This window comes from Puma concolor, chromosome B1, assembly GCF_028749965.1.
Source record: "Puma concolor isolate L17-30 chromosome B1, mPumCon1.1.hap2, whole genome shotgun sequence".
In the NCBI taxonomy this organism is placed as follows: Eukaryota; Metazoa; Chordata; class Mammalia; order Carnivora; family Felidae; genus Puma; species Puma concolor.
The window spans coordinates 121594781-121615298 of NC_141670.1; the positions used below are offsets into that span (position 1 = coordinate 121594781).

A 20518-nucleotide genomic window follows, 5' to 3' on the forward strand; every position below is an offset into this window, starting at 1 on the left:
TATCTAAAAGGAAAGTCAATGGTTGAACTGAAAACATGTTCTTCTTATTATAACAAATTTTTATGCTTGTTTAAGTTTAACTAGTAAAAGAAAGGTCATTGTTTGTTCCACTGTTCATAATGTGTGCTGTGAAAGTGAGCCAAAATAGCCATTTAAAGGAATTTGATAACCAGTTTATATAACATATCTTAACCAAAATTTCCTACCGCAGCTTGTAAAGAAAATAATAGATAAAGGAACAAAGCAAACACTTGTCGGGGTTATGCAAAGCCTTTTTTCCCCCTTTTTTTGAACTTTATGAGTATTTGACTCCAAGCAGTTAAAGGAATAATCTAAATAAGTGAATGGGGTAAGATAAAGGAGATATTTTTCTTTGTTAAATTATTTTTTCTAATTTTGGGTGAGTCAGTTCTTAGAATTTCAACATATCTGTGACTACATATGCAAAAGTAAATATGAAAATATAAAACTGCGGTTTAAGACTCCCTTCAAATACTTTACATTTATTACTGAGTCAGTATCCATAGAATTGTGGAATATCTTTTTTTTAAATGTTAATTATTTATTCTTGAGATAGACAGAGAGTGAGAGGAGGAGGGGCAGAGAGAGAAGGACACACAATCTGAGAGCAGGCTCCAGGCTCTGAGCTGTCAGCACAGAGCCTGACGTGGGGCTCAAACTCACGAACCATAAGACCATGACCTAAGCTGAAGTCGGACGCTTAACCGACTGAGCCACCCAGGCGCGTCTCGAATATCTTTAAATAACATGAAAATAATAGATTCATCATTAATAGATTCATCAATAGGCATACTTAAGATTAAGACCATAAGATTAAGCAAACAAAAAACCGAAGTTTACCTATCGTAGGCATTTAGAAAGCACAGTCATAAGAACCGTGACTTTTCTCACACTTCCCTCCTTTTAGCAACCATTTTGTAACAGCTTAATGTTAATTAGGTAATAAGATAGAAATTAAAAAACAAATAGAGCACTAACATAGTCAAAGAAATGTCTTTCAAAAAAGCCTCTAAACAATGACATGATTTCCTACATTTTTGAAACTATTTTGTGCATTGTTTTAGGTGCTAGTTCCCAACGTAGACAATTAGAACTGGTCTTATTGTCTTATCTTCACTTGATTTCTTCCTTTGTTGTCTTTCCCTTCTTTCCCATGCTCTTTCTGCTTCAGTCAGAAACACCCCCACTTCAGCCAACAGTCCACTACCCCGAGCTCTGCAAAAGGGTTGTGCCTGCGCTATGTGAAGCAGGTGGCTGTTGGAACAAGGGGCTCTGAGAGCTGCATCGCTTGAGGTTGGGTGGGAACTTAGTGTACAAAAATGTTTTCACCCTCTCATTCTTTCATTGGACCAACTAGGTATTCAGTAGCCATATGTCTGGTAGCATATTTAGCTTTGGAGATGAAACAGGGGAACCAAACAGACAATTTCTCTGCCCTGTTGACTTTGGAGTCTAATGAGAGGCAGATATTAATTTGACAAAGTGTCACACACATAGATGTCAAATTAGAATGTGGTCTGTGTTATAAAGAGATACGGAGGGAGATGTATAAGGTCAAGGGAGGCTTCACTGAGGGAGAGATGCTGGAATTAAAATCTGGGGGATGAATTAGAATTAACTAGGGGAAGACAGTGAGGGGAAAGGAGACTGGAAGTGTGTCAATTAGAAAATGGAGCTTATATAAAGGCCTTGTGGTAGGATATTAGGAACTTATAAGTCCAGGAACCGAAAGCTGGCCAGGAATGGGGAGTGAGATTAAGCTGGAGAAAAACAGAGGGGATGGTGTCTATAGAGACATATTGTCCACGTTAAAGATTTTATTTTTTTAATTCATACTATAATTGGAATCTATTGAAGAGTTTGAGTAGGAACATCACCTGCTGAGATCTTAAAAAAAAAAAAAAAACATCACAGTATGGACTTGAGATAAGAAGGTCATGTGTGAGAACACGTGGTGGGGGATGAGTTAGGAGCCCACTGTAGTTTAGGCACAAGAGGAAGCAGACGAATGAAGTTTTAGAACTGAAGGGATGTGGAGAGGGATGAGAAATATTTAGGAAGTAAAACTGATAACAGCTTAGTCATGGATTAAACTTGTTGGGAGAGACAATAGAAGGTATTAGGGAGACTCTGATGTATCTGGCTTTTCAATGGGATTGAGGATGACGTCTATCCGGAGGTAGAAAGACTGGGCCTTAAAGGAAAACCGTATTTGGATTTGATGTTATAAGTTAATGAGATAACCTTCCAAGGGAATATTTATAAAGAAAGGAAGACAGTTGGGGTACCTGGGTGGCTAGTCGGTTAAGTGTCTGATCAGGTCATGATCTCATGGTTCATGAGTTTGAGCCCAGCGTCAGGCTGTATGCTAACCGCTCAGAGCCTGGAGCCTGCTTCAGATTCTGTGTCTCCATCTCTTTCTGCCCCTCTCCAGCTCATGCTCTTTTTTGTCTCTTTCTTTCTCAAAAATAAATAAATAAAATATTAAAAAATTAAAAAAAAAAAAAAAAGAAAGGAAGACAGACTATGAATTGAAACATTGAAAGTGAAACTTTATTTTCCAGATCACCGAAAGAAGAGATGGCAAAGGATATTGAGAAGGAAAGAGTAAGGAAGTAGGAGGAAAGCCAGATAGATATGGCTTCATGAAAACTAAGGGGGGAAAAAACATCAAGAAAGTGAATTTGGTCAATAGTGTTATTTGCTACTGAAAGTAATGTTAAACTGAACAAGAAAAATATCCACTGGATTTGTTGTGTGGGACTTTAGCAAAACTGATGTACCATATCAATGTGTGTGCTGCTACTTAAGGAAATAAGATTGATGGGGTGGGGAGTGGAGGGAGAGGAAGAGGTGGGACAGGGTGCAGGATTCTTAGAAGTTGAATTTTCCTTGCCAGATATTTCTTTTACTTCATCTCCTGTGTCTTGATGCTGTTTACTGTAGAAGCATAGTTCATGAATGCTAAACACAATTTAGAGTTCCCAGATTACATATTTACTTTATTTATCTTACTGTCGATACTATTAACTATTACTAGTTAAGAGGCCCACCGAATGCATAATGACTTTTAAAAAATGCAAACAAACACATTTTTGCTGCAAGGATTTTTCAGTCTTCTAATTTCCAAAGGGTTATTGATGATTTGGGATTCATTCCAGAGGCAGATTCTCTAATTTTCTCTAATTATCTTGCTATGAATAATAGCTATGGAGGAACATTGTTAACTGTGTTTGACTTGTGCTTTGTTTTCTGACTTGTGGAATGTTTGGAAACATTCCTTATGGTTGAAGATCTGAAACCTCTGAAGAACTAAGCAGTAAAGCAGGAGGCTGCACATGAATGGGTTGGTAACAGGCAGCACTCACACCGACACACAGACATCCTCTGCAAAGGGCAGTCAAAGCCACCCCAGTGACAAGAGGAGAGGGAAATGTAAGAAGTGAGAGATATACTTAGTTTGGGAGAAATAAAAAAATGGAGGGAGTATTTCTTTCCACTGAGTGAGCAGAAAGCATAAATTAAAATGTCATTAATAAACTATATTCTAAACAGTAAACATAAGCAAAAATGAATGGAGCCAATATAGACTGAGATGGCTTATAAGATAGAGAATTACAGGAAGATGGTGGCATAGGAGGACACTGGGCTCACCTCGTCCTGCTGATCACTTAGATTCCACCCACACCTGCCTAAATAACCCAGAAAACCACCAGAAGACTAGCAGAATGGACTCTCCAGACCCAAGTGTAGACGAGAGGCCCATGGAAGAGGGTAGGAAGGGTGGAGAGGCAGTGAGCACTAAACGGACTGGTGGGAGGCAGCCGGGGCGGTGGAGGGGCAGCCCGCCCAGCAAGGCAGAGCCCGAGTCTCATTTGCCAAAGTGGAGGGGCCGGATGGAGTGAGTTCTAACAGCCAGTGGGACTTAACATCTGGAATGTTAAAAGTAAGCAGCTCTGCTTGGAGAGCGGGAGGGAGAGAAGACACCGGGAGGGAGAGGTGTTGAGTCCTGGAAGACAGAGCTCAGCTCTGCAGGGAACAAGGCGCTGGGAACTGCCATCTCCCTCGCCCATCCCCCAGCTGAAACCCCAAAAGGAACCAGTTAACCAAACTTGCTTGCACCGTGCAAACACCCAACACTGTGCTTCTGTGGATCTATCCCTCTGATGGTTCAGCCTCCCTCCTGGTGCTGCAGGGCCCCTCCCGCAGGGGACCACCGATGGCAAAGTGAGCTGAGCCTACCCCTCCCGCCCCTGTGCACCTTGCGGATCCAACCCCGCTAATAGGCCAGATCCCATCAAAGCAGCACTACAAGCCTGGCAGGGTGCAAGTAGCCCAGACAGGGGCCACACCACTCCATACTGAGTCCCGCTACTGGGAGAGGGGAAGATAAGGTACACACCAGTCTGACTGTGGCCCCAGTGGTGGGCTGGGGACAGACATCAGGTCTTACTGCAGCCCTGCCCACCAACACAAGTTACTCCAGACAGCACAGGGGAAGTGCCCTGCAGTCTGGCCACCCCAGAGACTATCCAAAATGATGAAATGGAAGAATTCTCCTCAAAAGAAACTCCAGGAAGTAGCGACAGCTAACGAATTGATCAAAAACTATTTAAGCAATATAACGGAACAAGAATTTAGAATAATAGTCATAAAATTAATGGCTGAGCTTGAAAAAAGTATACAGGAAAGCAGAGAATCTATTGCTACAGAGATCAAGGGACTAAGAAATAGTCATGAGGAGCTAAAAATGCTATAAATGAGGTGCAAAATAAAATGGAGGCGACCACAGCTTGGATTGAAGAGGCAGAGGAGAGAATAGGTGAATTAGAAGATAAAATTATGGAAAAAGAGGAAGCTGAGAAAAAGAGGGATAAAGAAATCCAGGAGTATGAGGGGAAAATTAGAGACCTAAGTGATGCAATCAAATGGAACAATATCTGTATAATAGGAATTCCAGAGAGGAAGAGAGAGAGAAAGGGGCTGAAGGTGTACTGGAACAAATCTGAGAACTTCCCTGATCTGGGACAGAAAAAAGGCATTGAAATCCAAGAGGCACAGAAAACTCCCTTCAGACGTAACTTGAATCGATCTTCTGCATGACATATCATAGTGAAACTGGCAAAATACAAGGATAAAGAGAAAATTCTGAAAGCAGGTAAGGATAAACACACTCTAACATATAAAGGGAGACCGATAAGACTAGTGACAGACCTATCTACTGAAACTTGGCAGGCCAGAAAGGAATGGCAGGAAATCTTCAATGTGATGAACAGAAAAAATATGCAGTCGAGAATCCTTTATCCAGCAAGTCTGTCATTCAGCATAGAAGGAGAGATAAAGGTCTTCCCAAACAAACAAAAATTGAAGGAATTCATCACCACTAAACCAGCCCTACAAGAGATCCTAAGGGGGATTCTGTGAGTGAAATGTTGCAAGGACGACAAAGTACCAGAAACATCACTACAAGCATGAAACCTACAGACATCACAATGACTCTAAACCCATATGTTTCTATAATAACTCTGAATGTCAATGGAGTAAATGCTCCAACCAAAAGACATAGGGTATCAGAATGGATACAAAAACAAGACCCATCTATTTGCTGTCTACAAGAGACTCATTTTAGACCTGAGGACACCTTCAGATTGAAAATGAGGGAATGGAGAACTATCTATCATGCCGGAAGTCAAAAGAAAGCTGTAGTAGCCATACTTATATCAGACAAACCAGACTTTAAATTAAAGGCTATAACAAGAGATGAAGAAGGGCATTATATAATAATTACAGGGTCTATCCATCAGGAAGAGCTAACATTTATAAATGTCTATGCGCTGAATATGGGAGCCCAAATATATAAAACAATTAATCACAAACATAAGCAACCTTATTGATAACAATGTGGTAATTGCAGGGACTTTAATACTTCACTTACAGTAATGGATAGATCATCTAGACACAGGATCAATAAAGAAACAATGGCCCTGAATGATACATTGGATCAGATGGACTTGACAGATATATTTAGAACTCTGCATCCCAAAGCAACAGAATATGCTTTCTTCTTGAGTGCACATGGAACATTCTCCAAGATAGGTCATATACTGGGTCACAAAACAGCCCTTCATAAGTATACAAGAATTGAAATTATACCATGCATACTTTCAGACCACAATGCTATGAAGCTTGAAATCAACCACAGGAAAAAGTCTGGAAAACCTCCAAAAGCATGGAGGTTAAAGAACACCCTACTAAAGAATGAATGGGTCAACCAGGCAATTAGAGAAGAAATTAAAAAATATATGGAAACAAACGAAAATGAAAATACAACAATCCAAACGCTTTGGGATGCAGCGAAGGCAGTCCTGAGAGGAAAATACATTGCAATCCAGGCCTATCTCAAGAAACAAGAAAAATCCCAAATACAAAATCTAACAGCACACCTAAAGGAAATAGAAGCAGAACAGCAAAGACACCCCAAACCCAGCAGAAGAAGAGAAATAATAAAGATCAGAGCAGAAATAAACAATATAGAATCTAAAAAAAAAAAAACAACTGTAGAGCAGATCAATGAAACCAAGAGTTGGTTTTTTGAAAAAAATAAAGAAAATTGATAAACCTCTAGCCAGGCTTCTCAAAAAGAAAAGGGAGATGACCCAAATAGAAAAACTCATGAATGAAAATGGAATTATGACAACCAATCCCTCAGAAATACAAACAATTATCAGGGAATACTATGAAAAATTATATGCCAACAAACGGGATGACCTGGAAGAAATGGACAAATTCCCAAGCACCCACACGCTTCCAAAATTCAAATGGGAAGAAATAGAAAACTTGAACAGACCCATAACCTGCAAAGAAATTGAATCACTTATCAAAAATCTCCCAACAAATAAGAGTACAGGATCAGATGGCTTCCCAGGGCGTTCTCCCAGACATTTAAAAAAAAATTTTTTTTTAATGTTTATTTACTTTTGAGACAGAGAGAGACAGAGCATGAACGGGGAGGGGCAGAGAGAGAGGGAGACACAGAATCAGAAACAGGCTCCAGGCTCTGAGCCATCAGCCCACAGCCTGACACGGGGCTCGAACTCACGGACCGCGAGATCGTGACCTGAGCTGAAGTCGGATGCTTAACCGACTGCGTCACCCAGGCGCCCCATCTACCAGACATTTAAAGCAGAGATAATACCTATCCTTCTCAAGCTGTTCCAAAAAATAGAAAGGGAAGGAAAACTTCCACACTCATTCTATGAAACCAGCATTATTTTGATTCCTAAACCAGACAGACACCCAGTAAAAAAAGAACTACAGGCCAATATCCCTGATGAATATGGATGTAAAAATTCTCAATAAGATACTAACAAATCGAATTCAACAGCATATAAAAAGAATTATTCACCGTGATCAAGTGGGATGCACTCCTGGGCTGCAGGGCTGCTTCAACATTAGCAAATCAATCAATGTGATACATCACATCAATAAAAGAAAAGGTGAGAACCATATGATCCTGTCAATCGATGCAGAAAAAGCATTTGACAAAATTCAGCATCTTTCTTAATAAAAACCCTTGGGAAAGTAGGGATAGAAGGAACATACTTAAACATCATAAAAGCCATTTATGAAAAGCCCACAGCTAATATCATCCTTAATGGGGAAAAGGTAAGAGCTTTCCCCCTGAGATCAGGAACACAACAGGGATGTCCACTCTCACTGCTGTTGTTTAACATAGTGTTGGAAGTGCTAGCATTAGCAATCAGACAAAAGGAAATCAAAGGCATCAAAATTGGCAAAGATGAAGTCAAGCTTTCACTTTTTGCAGATGACATGATATTATACACGGAAAACCCGACAGACTCCACCAAAAGTCTTCTAGAACTGATATATGAATTCAACAAAGTCGCAGGATACAAAATCAATGTACAGAAATCAGTGCATTCTTACACACTAATAACGAAGCAACAGAGAGACAAATAAAGAAACTGATCCCATTCACAACTGCACCAAGAAGGATAAAATACCTAGGAATAAACCTAACCAAAGATGTAAAAGATCTGTATGCTGAAAACTATAGAAAGCTTATGAACGAAATTGAAGAAGATATAAAGAAATGGAAAAACATTCCATGCTCATGGGTAAGAAGAATAAATATTGTTAAAATGTCAATACTACCCAAAGCTATCTACACATTCAATGCAATCCCAATCAAAATTGCACCAGCATTCTTCTCGAAGCTAGAACAAGCAATCCTAAAATTTGTATGGAACCACAAAAGACCCCAAATAGCCAATGTAATTTTGAAGAAGACCAAAGCGGAAGGCATCACAATCCCAGACTTTAGCCTCTACTACAAAGCTGTAATCATCAAGACAGCATGGTATTGGCACAAAAACAGACACATAGACCAATGGAATAGAATAGAAACCCCAGAATTAGACCCACAGATGCATGACCAACTAATCTTTGACAAAGCAGGAAAGAATATCCAATGGAAAAAAGACAGTCTCTTAACAAATGGTGCTGGGAGGACTGGACAGCAACATACAGAAGAATTAAACTAGACCACTTTCTTACCTCATTCACAAAAATAAACTCGAAATGGATAAAGGACCTGAATGTGAAACAGGAAATCATCAAAACACTAGAGGAGAAAGCAGGAAAAAACCTCTCTGACCTCAGCCACAGCAATTTCTTACTTGACACATCCCCCAAAGCAAGGGAATTAAAAACAAAAATGAACTATTGGGACCTCATGAAGATAAAAAGCTTATGCACTGCAAAGGAAACAATCAACAAAACTAAAGGGCAACCAACGGAATGGGAAAAGATATTTGCAAATGACATATCAGACAAAGGGCTAGTATCCAAAATTTATAAAGAGCTCACCAAACTCCACACCCGAAAAACAAATAATCCAGTGAAGAAATGGACAGAAAACATGAATAGACACTTCTCTAAAGAAGACATCCAGATGGCCAACAGGCACATGAAAAGATGCTCGATGTCGCTCCTCATCAGGGAAATACAAAGCAAAACCGCACTCAGATACCACCTCACGCCAGTCAGAGTACTAAAATAAACAAATCAGGAAACTATAGATGCTGGTGAGGATGTGGAGAAACAGGGAACCCTCTTGCACTGTTGGTGGGAATGCAAACTGGTGCAGCCATTCTGGAAAACAGTGTGGAGGTTCCTCAAAAATTAAAAATGGATCTACCCTATGACCCAACAATAGCACTGCTAGGAATTTCCCCAAGGGATACAGGAGTGCTGATGCATAGGGGCACTTGTACCCCTATGTTTATAGCAGCACTTTAAACAATAGCCAAACTATGGAAAGAGCCTAAATGTCCATCAACTGATGAATGGATAAAGAAATTGTGGTTTATATACACAATGGAGTACTACGTGGCAATGAGAAAGAATGAAATATGGCCCTTTGTAGCAACGTGGATGGAACTGGAGAGTGTTATGCTAAGTGAAATAAGTCATAGAGAGAAAGACACATACCATGTTTTCACTCTTATGTGGATCCTGCAAAACTTAACAGAAGACCATGGGGGAGGGGAAGAAAAAAAAAGTTAGAGAGGGAGGGAGCCAAACCATAAGAGACTCTTAAAAACTGAGAACAAACTGAGGGTGGATGCGGGGTGGGAAGGTGGGGAGGGTGGGTGATGGGTATTGAGGAAGGCACCTGTTGGGATGAGCACTGGGTGTTGTATGGAAACCAGTCTGACAATAAATTTCATATTGAAAAAATAAATAAATAAAAATTAATAGGTTTTTTTTAATTTTTTTTTTCAACGTTTATTTATTTTTGGGACAGAGAGAGACAGAGCATGAACGGGGGAGGGGCAGAGAGAGAGGGAGACACAGAATCGGAAACAGGCTCCAGGCTCTGAGCCATCAGCCCAGAGCCTGACGCGGGGCTCGAACTCACGGACCGCGAGATCGTGACCTGGCTGAAGTCGGACGCTTAACCGACTGCGCCACCCAGGCGCCCCAAAAATTAATAGATTAAAAAAAAGAGAATTACAGAGAACTAAAAGTATGGTGTATTATTGGCTAAGTACCTGCACCCAGAAATATTTATTTTTTCCCCTACATCAGCTGCTATGCCTGCTGTTAAAGTTAACCAATTTGTTTTTTCCTAAATAAGTGGATGAGGGTACTAAGTGGTATGTTCCTGTTTGACTCAATGGTACCTGGGGTGACTATTACTGTTTACATCTGAACTACTCTAATAAGGCATCATTAACCACTGCTTATTCGTTACCACAGGTGGAGACATGGCACAAAGGAAATGTCACTTATTTTATCAGTAAAATACCAAGCTTCAATAGATATGACTTATTTTTACTGATCCATTCTAATTAAGGGTATAAACAATATGAAAAATGAACCTAGAAATAAGTGTCCACATTGCATTTTATTTTTTCTTTCCGTATTCATTTCAAATATCCCATCAGAAATATGAAACAAGTAATAAAGGTGATAAGAGATACATGAAATTCAAATCACTTCCTTCTTGGCAGGGAAAATTAGGAAGAAGTGCAAATAAAAGTGAAATAAAGGCTACATGGAGAATACACATATTTGCAAGTCAATTCTCTGATAAGAGTGGTCATAATTCCTAATTTAATTATTTTTTTTTCTTGGCATAAGATTATGGTATACGTGAGTCGGAAGTGGCCTTGAAGATCATATATTCTAGCTTCCTCTATTGTACACAGGAGGAAATTTCTTTCACACCAAGGAAAATGAGCTCTCATGAAGTGATTGCTGATTCAGTTAAAGAATCTAACTCCTGCTCCTGCCCCATCTAGAACTCATTCTCCTATGCTATGATGCCACGTTCCAGGAAAGGAAAAGAAAAAATAACATGCAGCTTTTTGAAAGAGAGATAAAATCTTGGGCATTTTTTGAGTAGCAAACATTTCCTTAATATCCAAGAGAAAGGAAGCCTGGAATCTGGAATCCTGTAGCTGTTAAAAGTCTGTAATGAACAGCATTAGCAACATATACTTCACACTAAGGTAGAACATGAAGACAAGCTTACAGCACACATTCTTCATTTTTCTAGTATCATGGGCCTCTGAGAGTTCTTCGCTTTGGTAGGTATCAGATTCATTTATTCAATTTGAGAAATAAATAACAGTGTATTTCAAGAGGACAGTTGTCATTCCCCATCTCATCGTTTATAGTCCTATCCTATAGTTCTCCACTTATTTCTTCAAAGAGCACCAGAAGAAGAAGCAAGTACTTGTGTTTTCCCATTTTTGTCTCATGGTGTCTCGTGTCAGGAACTAATTGTGCGAAAGTAACGGGGTATGCAAAGATGAAAAACACAATGTCCATGCCTTAAAGAAGGAGGAGAGGAGGAATAGCAGAATACATGCTAAGAGCGAGCAATCCTGAGGGGCTAAAATGGTGGGAGTCATGGAGAGAATTAAGAAGACATGGAGGGTATGCTGTGGTAAGAGGCGATGGGCAGTAAGATTTGTGACTCTGCAGCCTTGTGTGCCATTCAGGGGAGTGTGGACCTTATCCAGTGAGTCACTGAAAGTCTGAAGCAAAGGAGGTCTTAGAGAACACTGGCACTGTGGTGAAGTATACTTTAGAGACCAGATGCATTTGCACCTCTTATCAACAGGAGCTGATGAAAAGAGGAAGGAAGGTGTCCACTAGTCTTTCCAGGGAGACAAGGACCGAGAAATAATTACTGAAAGGCCCTGGGAAGAATCTACCGGAGAATTCTTTAAGGGAGAGTCCTGCTAACACTTGAACTTAACCTTGTGAAAAAACTAACCTTTAAGAGAACTATTCATAACTAGGAAATTCCTCATTATATGAGAGTTTTCTATGTCTTCCCTGTGTGTCCCTCATCCTACTGTAGCTGGCTTCATACTGTATTAAATATTTGCAGGCAGCAAACCAAAGATTGAATCATATATACAATTTAATAAAAACTCGAAATGAAGTGTACCTAACATGAAGATGAAAATAAGATTTCAATAAATATAAAGCAACCCATGCAAAGTGATCAACACATGAAACACAAGGATATTTTACCAACAAGAAGTACAACTAAGGAGAGTTATGTGGTATCATTTCAAAACCTCTTTTAATGAATACGATGCTAATGCTTTGATCAATAATTGCTATGTTCTTTCAGCATTTTGACCTAATTTGGTTTCTTATATTGTATCTAGTTGTTCCTATGCGAAGTTAACTTTATGGTTGTCCCCAGACAGTTCTGTAAATAGGATGAACATCTCAAAGGTTTTAATTATCTCAGTTAAATAGGAGTTACTAGTATTTCTAACATTAGCACTTGAATTCTAATTATCTTCCCAAGGTGGGCTTTGGATTTTCTCATTTTTTCATTCGATCTCTTTTCAACTTGTTATTTTGGGTAATGCTCTGGAAATTGCACCTTTATGAGGCTACGTGCTGGGATTTAATATCTATCCAAAAAAGATAAATGATTTAGGAAGCAGTTAGATAACTAAGCTGATTTAGGTAAAGTATTCAAAATTTAATGGACATCATTAAAAATAAACTAAGTAAATCAAATTCCTTATCATTTCCTTTCTCAAATTCACAGAATGGTCATTTTGCTATATGCCCAACAGCTTTTAAATGATAATATATAAAGTCGCCTATTATAAATTCTAGGATTACTGAAAAATAAAACTGACAGACTTCTTCTTATTATTTCTTTCTTCAAATTCACAGTGTTCACATTATTATATGCCTAATATCTTTTAAATGATTATAGGAAGTATCTCACTACTAATTTTTAAGATTACTTAAATCACATCTGCCATTAAAATTTATAGGAAAACTCAGGATGTTTCTTACAATATTCCACTTCGGCTAAGTAGATAAGATACTGAAAAAACTGAAATCTGCTGGTATATGTTCTTACAAATACACAATAACTACAGTGAATAAAATTACAATGTATGTTGTTCTTTGAATAGAGATGTTCAGCAGACTATTTGCAAAATATTCAAATTTCCTAATTTAGTGACAGAGTAGTGAGCATATGAAAGAAACAATTACTGTAATGTTCTATGCTGGATTGGAAAAGCAAAGCTTTTGTACAATTAAAAAAATATGATCTACTTGGGAACAAAGCCAAACGTCAAAAGGGAAATCCAAATGCCTGCAAAGCACAGGGTGGGGTTGGCCACCTCTTTTGAGGCCGAACAATCCTAAAACACACCAAGGAAATGACCCTGTATTTCTTTCTTCTTCATTAAGGGTGGAGTCTGCCTTCAGACTATCTCTGAATTCATAAAAGGGATAACTCAGGTTATCAGTGGACTGGAGAATTCCATGCCATATTTAGTCTAAGATTTGATGGAGGCTAACTGAATTGCAGCCTTGTCCTTCCTTCAGGCCTGGGATAGTACACTTCAGTCCAGTCCGAAATCTCTAACTCAGAATTTGTTTGATCCAAATTCCACAACAGGTCTAGGTCCCCTGATGACAGTAGCAAAACTCATAAGGCGGTCTTAAGTTGTATAGATTAAACTTAGTCTTTCAGCGTCTCTTCTTACCATGCTGTGGTCTGGTGTCACCAAGATAGAATAATTCTTCCTTTCAGTACTCACTTAGGTTCAAAGTGGCTCTCTTCTGATAGGAAAAGCCTGAATCAAGCTGTGGCTGTCTAGCATCCTTCCTTTCACTAAGCTACCAGGAATAGGTAAAGAGGAGAATCCTAAAATGTAACCATAATCTTTTCTCACCTCTCATTTCGGATGCTGAGGGTTAAAAGGAAATAGTATTTTCCAGTTATCTGAAAACTATGCAAAACAGTTTGTATTCACTCAAAGCTGTAGAACAATCTATGACTTGGCATATTAGAGCATTCTGAAAAACTATCCTAGAGTCATAAATCATATTTAATTTTCTTGTGTACAAAATGTTTTCTCCTCCCCCAACGGCAAAACCAACATAAAAATGTGTTTGGAGAGTTCCTTTACTTCTATGCTGACTGAAATATTAATAATGAAATGTATCACTTTTATTAATCCTTTTGTAATGAATGGATGTTTTAAAGTGGAAGACAGGGAGACTTTTCACAATAAAATGAAACAATCTGCATTTCAAGCTATTACTTTTGTTCTTGCTTTGCAATGACAATATAGACATTTTATCAAATGTCCTCAGACTCGCCAGTTTGACAAATGGTATTTTACTCCTTGTCCTTCTCGAAGACATTTTTACCTTTGCCATTGTTCTAACAGAAAAATGTGTCACACGTAAATAACAAAGCCTCCATTGCAAACTAGTTTAAGCATATAATAAGGCTTCATGACAATCTGCCAACCACATTATCATTGATGGTTTTGTTATAGAGTGTTCTGCGGTAACTTTGAAGATCTCGCTGTTCAGTTACCCCTTTTTCCACCTTTACTCTCTCCATTCACTGCCAAAAACCCAAGGTGATAAATATGGTTATAGTCTAATTATCAGGTACTATAAAAATGACATTTATTTCACTCTGAAAATTTGATGGGATAAGCACATAAAGGATAAATGTTCCATATTAAACATGCTTTCTCTCTACTGAAAGTGGGAAGTAACAAAAACCAAACAAAAAAAACCCCAGAAATTAAACCAATGGCTTAAGACGAATCAAAATGCAATTGTTCCATTCTACATCCATGGGGACATTGGCAGCATCTACATTCACTGGAGAATGTCTCAAACCAGGGCCTTTTGAGACTAGAAACTCCTCACCAAATCCTCATTGTTCAGTAATGCTTTGTCACACTGGAGAAAGAACCTGGGGCTTGAAAATGACTCTTTGCATACTTCCCTGAAAATTTTAGCAGTTCTGGAATTCCTAATAGACACTGTCAATTTAAAGCAGTAATTTTCGGGGTGCCTGAGTGGCTCAGTCGGTTAAGCGTCCGACTTCAGCTCAGGTCACAATCTCAGTTTGTGAGTTCGAGCCCCGCGTCGGGCTCTGTGCTGACAGCTCAAAGCCTGGAGCCTGCTTCAGATTCTGTGTCTCCCTCTCTCTCTGCCCCTTCCCCGCTCATGCTCTGTCTCTCTCTGTCTCAAAAATTAATAAAAACATTAAAAAAATAAAGCAGTAATTTTCACTATTAGGTAACAGTAATAAATGAAACTAAGAAAAATATACACCGGGCTTGGAAATTTCCACGTGAAAATAACAATTCCTAGATTAATGCCATATACTCTCTTTCTTGGTTTGTCTTACTCCTTAACCTCAAGCATCAGATGATTGTACTTTTGTTTTGTACTGTCTTGATCTGGATCGAGAGGTTATTCATTTCTTTTTTTTTTTTTTTTAATTTTTTTTCAACGTTTTTTATTTATTTTTGGGACAGAGAGAGACAGAGCATGAACGGGGGAGGGGCAGAGAGAGAGGGAGACACAGAATCGGAAACAGGCTCCAGGCTCTGAGCCATCAGCCCAGAGCCCGACGCGGGGCTCAAACTCACGGACCGCGAGATCGTGACCTGGCTGAAGCCGGACGCTTAACCGACTGCGCCACCCAGGCGCCCCGTCATTTCTTAATAGTTTTCTCTAACCCTTCTGTCTTTCTTTATCTGCTCTGTGACAGCTTTAAAGTGAGCCCATCACAAAAGCGAGTTTGTAATGGACAACCTGTCTCCTAGTGACATTATCTAGAATGACTTGAGTTAAGCAAACTACTTCATCTGCATCTCTGCACCACAGAAGTCCGTTTCTTCCCTTCCTATCAAGCCATAATTCATTCGTATTCAACCAATATTCAGACTTTATACCAAAGCATGCATACTGTTATCCAGCATTGGCCCTTCAGCTTATTAGCAATTTCATGCAAAGATCAACTTACCTGGCGCACACCATCTCTTGGACTTGCCACTCCCAATAGGTATTCCACAGCCTTTGCACTTGTAGAGTACTTAATCTCTGTTGTGGCCTTAATGACTCCATCACAGTAGACGTGGACATTGACAGACCCAGCAGGAAAATCTTATAAATGCAAACAAGAGTTAGGAGCTGAGTATATAATGCATGTATCATAGTATTACATCTTGCAGAGAATATGAAGGAATCTTTAAGAATTCATAACAATTTAGGGCGCCTGGGTGACTTAGCCAGTTGAGTGTCCGACTTTGGCTCAGGTCATGATCTTGCGGTCTGTGAGTTCAAGCCCTACGTCAGGCTCTGTGCTGACAGCTCAGAGCCTGGAGCCTGCTTCGGATTCTGTGTCTCCCTCTCTCTCTGCCCCTCCCCCGCTCATGCTCTGTGTCTCTCTCTGTCAAAAATAAACATTAAAAAAAAAGAATTCATAACAATTTTACTAACTTCTGACACTAAATGTTTTCTTTTTATCCTTAGTACCCACAGAATATAATGTACAATTTTAGACTTAATTAAATAAAACCTTATAGAATCTGAACACATGCTAAAATTATGGCAAAAGCAAAGCCCTAAATCTTTTCTCTCTACTACTAACACTCTCTTTTGTCGTAATCTGTAATTATGTTTACATAATACTTTAGAATTTAGGATGGTACAACAATTCATTAAAAGTTGTGTATCTGTTAATAATCTCATGAAGAAAATTCTCATTAATTATAGACAAATTTCTCAAAATTGTATTTGGAAGGAGAAAGGGTAGAATCAATTGAAACTATAGAACTTTTATGCAAGTGGTTACAGTAAAAAAACAAAAAAAACCTTTGGGAAGGCAACAAGGTTTAATATCCTGCTATTTAAGTACTATTTACACTACACATTCATCAAAACGCTTTTTGTGGACAAGTTGTTAAAGTGACTGATATACTGCCTTGTGAATTCTGCATTAACATACCAACACAGCTAAAGTTTCCTAAGAATGTTGGGCTCACTAGGAAAGAGTGCCAATAAATAATCATTTCAGTAAATAAAGTTATTTTATTATAACAAAAGTAAACAAAATTAAGCCTTTAATCTATTTATAGAACATACTTTAAAAACTCTGACTATCTGTCATGGAGATATTTCCCAAATAGTCCTGGAAAATTGTCACCCAGACATTTGGGGTTTGGAAGTAAGCTATTAAGTACAAGAGCAAAAATGCCTATTCTCTAACCTTAGCCACCTGATGAGGTTTTGAATATTTAAAAGTTTCTAAGGTGTAAGCATTAATTTTACTTTATCTCCTGAAGAGATTAAAGGGCCTCTTACAATTTTGCTCAGAGAGATTTAAAGCCAACAAAAGCAATCTTTTTTTTTTTTTTTTTTTAAATTTTTTTTTTTTTTTCAACGTTTATTTATTTTTGGGACAGAGAGAGACAGAGCATGAACGGGGGAGGGGCAGAGAGAGAGGGAGACACAGAATCAGAAACAGGCTCCAGGCTCTGAGCCATCAGCCCAGAGCCCGACGCGGGGCTCGAACTCACAGACGGTGAGATCGTGACCTGGCTGAAGTCGGACGCTTAACCGACTGCGCCACCCAGGCGCCCCAAAAGCAATCTTAAGCTTAACTAGATCAAGAGGCTGTAATATTCTCTTCCCATATTGCTTGACTAGACACCTCACTTGTATTATAAAGAAACTATGTGTATAAAAGTCCTCTCTTCCCAAAGTCAGTATCCATCCAGTAGATAATGTAAGAGAAAATGCAACAAAACCTGAAAGTGATAACATATATCTCATCAGCTGACATTGCCCACATCTGGTAAAGAGGGTTCTGGAGTCACTGAAGTCGAATGAAATCAATTTTGGTAGATTTCAGGAAGATGATTTGGAAAGAAGATACGGATTTTGTCACTCAGAAAAAAAGATTAGAGTTTACAATGGGGTGTTAACCTTCTGAAAGAAAGTCAAGTGATGAATCATGAGAAATACATGATAAGAAGATTTGCTTGGTAGTCCTTTGATAAAGGATACTTAAAATATTCTAATTTCTTTAAACTCTAACATGAAAGCAAATGAACTGATTTATTCTTGATATCTTGTACCATTAGTTCTATTGATTTTAGAATAATCTTCCCGAGAGATAGATGTCCTTTGAAGTACTGTCTTTGCTTATCTATTTTCTTATCTATTGAATGTCAGTTATTAAATCAAGACCTTGGAGGATTCCTTATGGATTCATCTGATTGGGAGGCCTTCCCTAAATATGTGTTATTGAATTGGCCTTTCGTCAATAGCACCCTGTACCACCTGAGCATTATTTTACTTTGACTCTAGTCATTATGATATCTACATTTTATAGCTCTTTAATAAAAATACAGGCAATTAATTTAAGGACTCAGAAGAGAAGGAAAGTGAATCCTGCCGTTTGCTATCTAGGCTAAAGTAGGAAAGTAACATTTAATACATTTAATGTAGGTCATAGATCACCAAACTAAGTGAGGGTACTGGAGTCAGCTGTGAAGAGGAGAAAAAGGCTTATAGTGGAAGAAGATGGAACTCCTTGCTCATATCAAACATAGATAAACAAGAAAGCAAACTTACAAAGGAGCAATGGTTAAAAAAGGAATTCTATTCAAATTTCACATCTTGTCATTCAAGAGTCTTTGTCAACCTGTACTGTCTCTTTGATTTAAGTGGTCTGTCCTTCCAGATGAGGGACTGAAGCAATTTATGGAAAATATAAAGTATTTTTGAATAGTCAGAACTACATTCACTAATTCCATAAAAATACATATTTCACAAATCCAACAATTTAAGAGATTTTCTTTCTGTATTTCCATTGCCTGAGAGGCTGTGTTCCTTTATGAACCAATTTTTGCCTTTTATCACATGGTAAACCTTAAATGAACCTACCTAATGTTTCTATGGGAACTGAGATCAATATGGATTTCTTTTGATTAAAACACTATTTAATTTTTTTATTTTTTCATTAAAATTTTTTTTTAACATTTATTCATTTTTGAGAGGCAGAGCACAAGTGGGGGAGGGGCAGAGAGAAAGGGAGACAGAATCTGAAGCAGGCTCCAGGCTCTGAGCTGTCAGCACAGAGCCCGACGTGGGGCTGGAACCTCTGAACCGTGAGATGGTGACCTGAGCCAGAGTCGGATGCTCAACCAACTGAGCCAACCAGGTGCCCCAGAACACTACTTGTAAATAAATATTGGTAGCTTTAAAACTTTGGTCTGCCTAAATATTGGTATATTTAATATATGTTAAAATTGTCCCCCTCAATTATGATACTTAGAAAATTGTCCCCCTCAATTGTCCCCCTCAATTGTTGTTACTTTTCTAAGCAGGTTCAGTGTAATATTTGGCACATCTTAAAGTATTTTTCATGCTCTTTTAATGAATTATGAAGTTATAATTTACGTTAACCAGAATAGTTTCTTAATTAATAAAGACATTCAGTATCTTTGTAGATATTTTTACATTCCTCTCAACTTTTAATTGGTTGTCCCCCTGCTGTGTAAAATATTTTTCTGGCTGACCTGCAGGTACCAGAGGAATACCTCTTCCTTCTGAGTAAACATTAGTTAATATTTCTAGTTTAAAGACGTCACATGTATTTTTATAACTTCTGGCATAAGCTGAGACTAATTCAAGTTCCTGAGTAACTTCAAATTCCTTTAGCACAAAACAGTTCCTGTCAGTGACAAACCTGTGGATACCATTAGAAAGGTGTGTCTAAAGGAAAAAGAACACAAAATTAGAGGATATTTTCTCAAATAAAAAAAGTCAGGTTAAGATGTGCAAGTGTGTCTGAAGGGAAAGATGCCATTTAGAAAACGAGCACTTAAGATTTCTTCACTGGTTAGCATATTTGTACTTTAACATAATTTTCTTTTTTCTGAATTGCTACCAAGTTAGAAAGAAATATACATATAAAAAGAACATTAATAAGGCAAAGGGTTGGGTTGGGTGGTGAAAGATCTGAGAGTTCTGAGCACTGCAGGTAGATCTCAGAGTATGTGACATGCCTTAGTGTTCAGAGTATTTCCCTCTCTCTCTCTCTCTCTCTCTCTCTCTCTCTCTCTCACACACACACACACACCCTTAAAATGACTAAGAGGAAGTATCCAAAGGAAGGATAATCGTTGGTTTTAAGAGGTACCATTCTCTAAAAGAGAATTCTAGTTGCCTATCTCAAAGTCTATTTATTCTCTTCCTTTTAGAAACAGAATCCTGATTTTTTTTTCTTGCTAGGCACATTGCTATCCAACTAAAAAGACTAGATTTTCTATTTTTCCTTTCAGCTAGATGTGACTTTGGGATTAACTTCTGAATAATGTGATATAAGCATATGTGTCTTACAGAAAGCTCCTTTATTTAATGAGGTCTTCTTTATCCCAGTGCTGTGTTGATACACTGACTCTCCAAAAAGAAAATTAAAAAACCCTGATTTATGGTTTTTGCCAATTTCTGTGGTGTATATACTTCCACCATGGCTGATTTCAAGTAACCAAAGTGTGATGGACTGAATTGTGTCCCCCAATCTCTTAATTCATATGTTGAAGCCCTAACTTCCAAGGTAGTTAGAAATAAGGCCTTTAATAAGATA

At 38.4% G+C, this 20518-nt stretch overlaps 1 protein-coding gene across 1 annotated transcript in view; it reads right to left on the minus strand.

The window, feature by feature from the left end:
• The window catches only part of BANK1 (B cell scaffold protein with ankyrin repeats 1), a 313964-nt gene that overhangs the window by 197241 nt on the left and 96205 nt on the right, over positions 1 to 20518 (minus strand). Inside the window, exon 5 of the mRNA XM_086704503.1 lies at positions 15887 to 16026. Coding sequence (XP_086560629.1) covers positions 15887 to 16026 — 140 coding nt within the window. The remainder of the gene's footprint in view (positions 1 to 15886; positions 16027 to 20518) is intronic.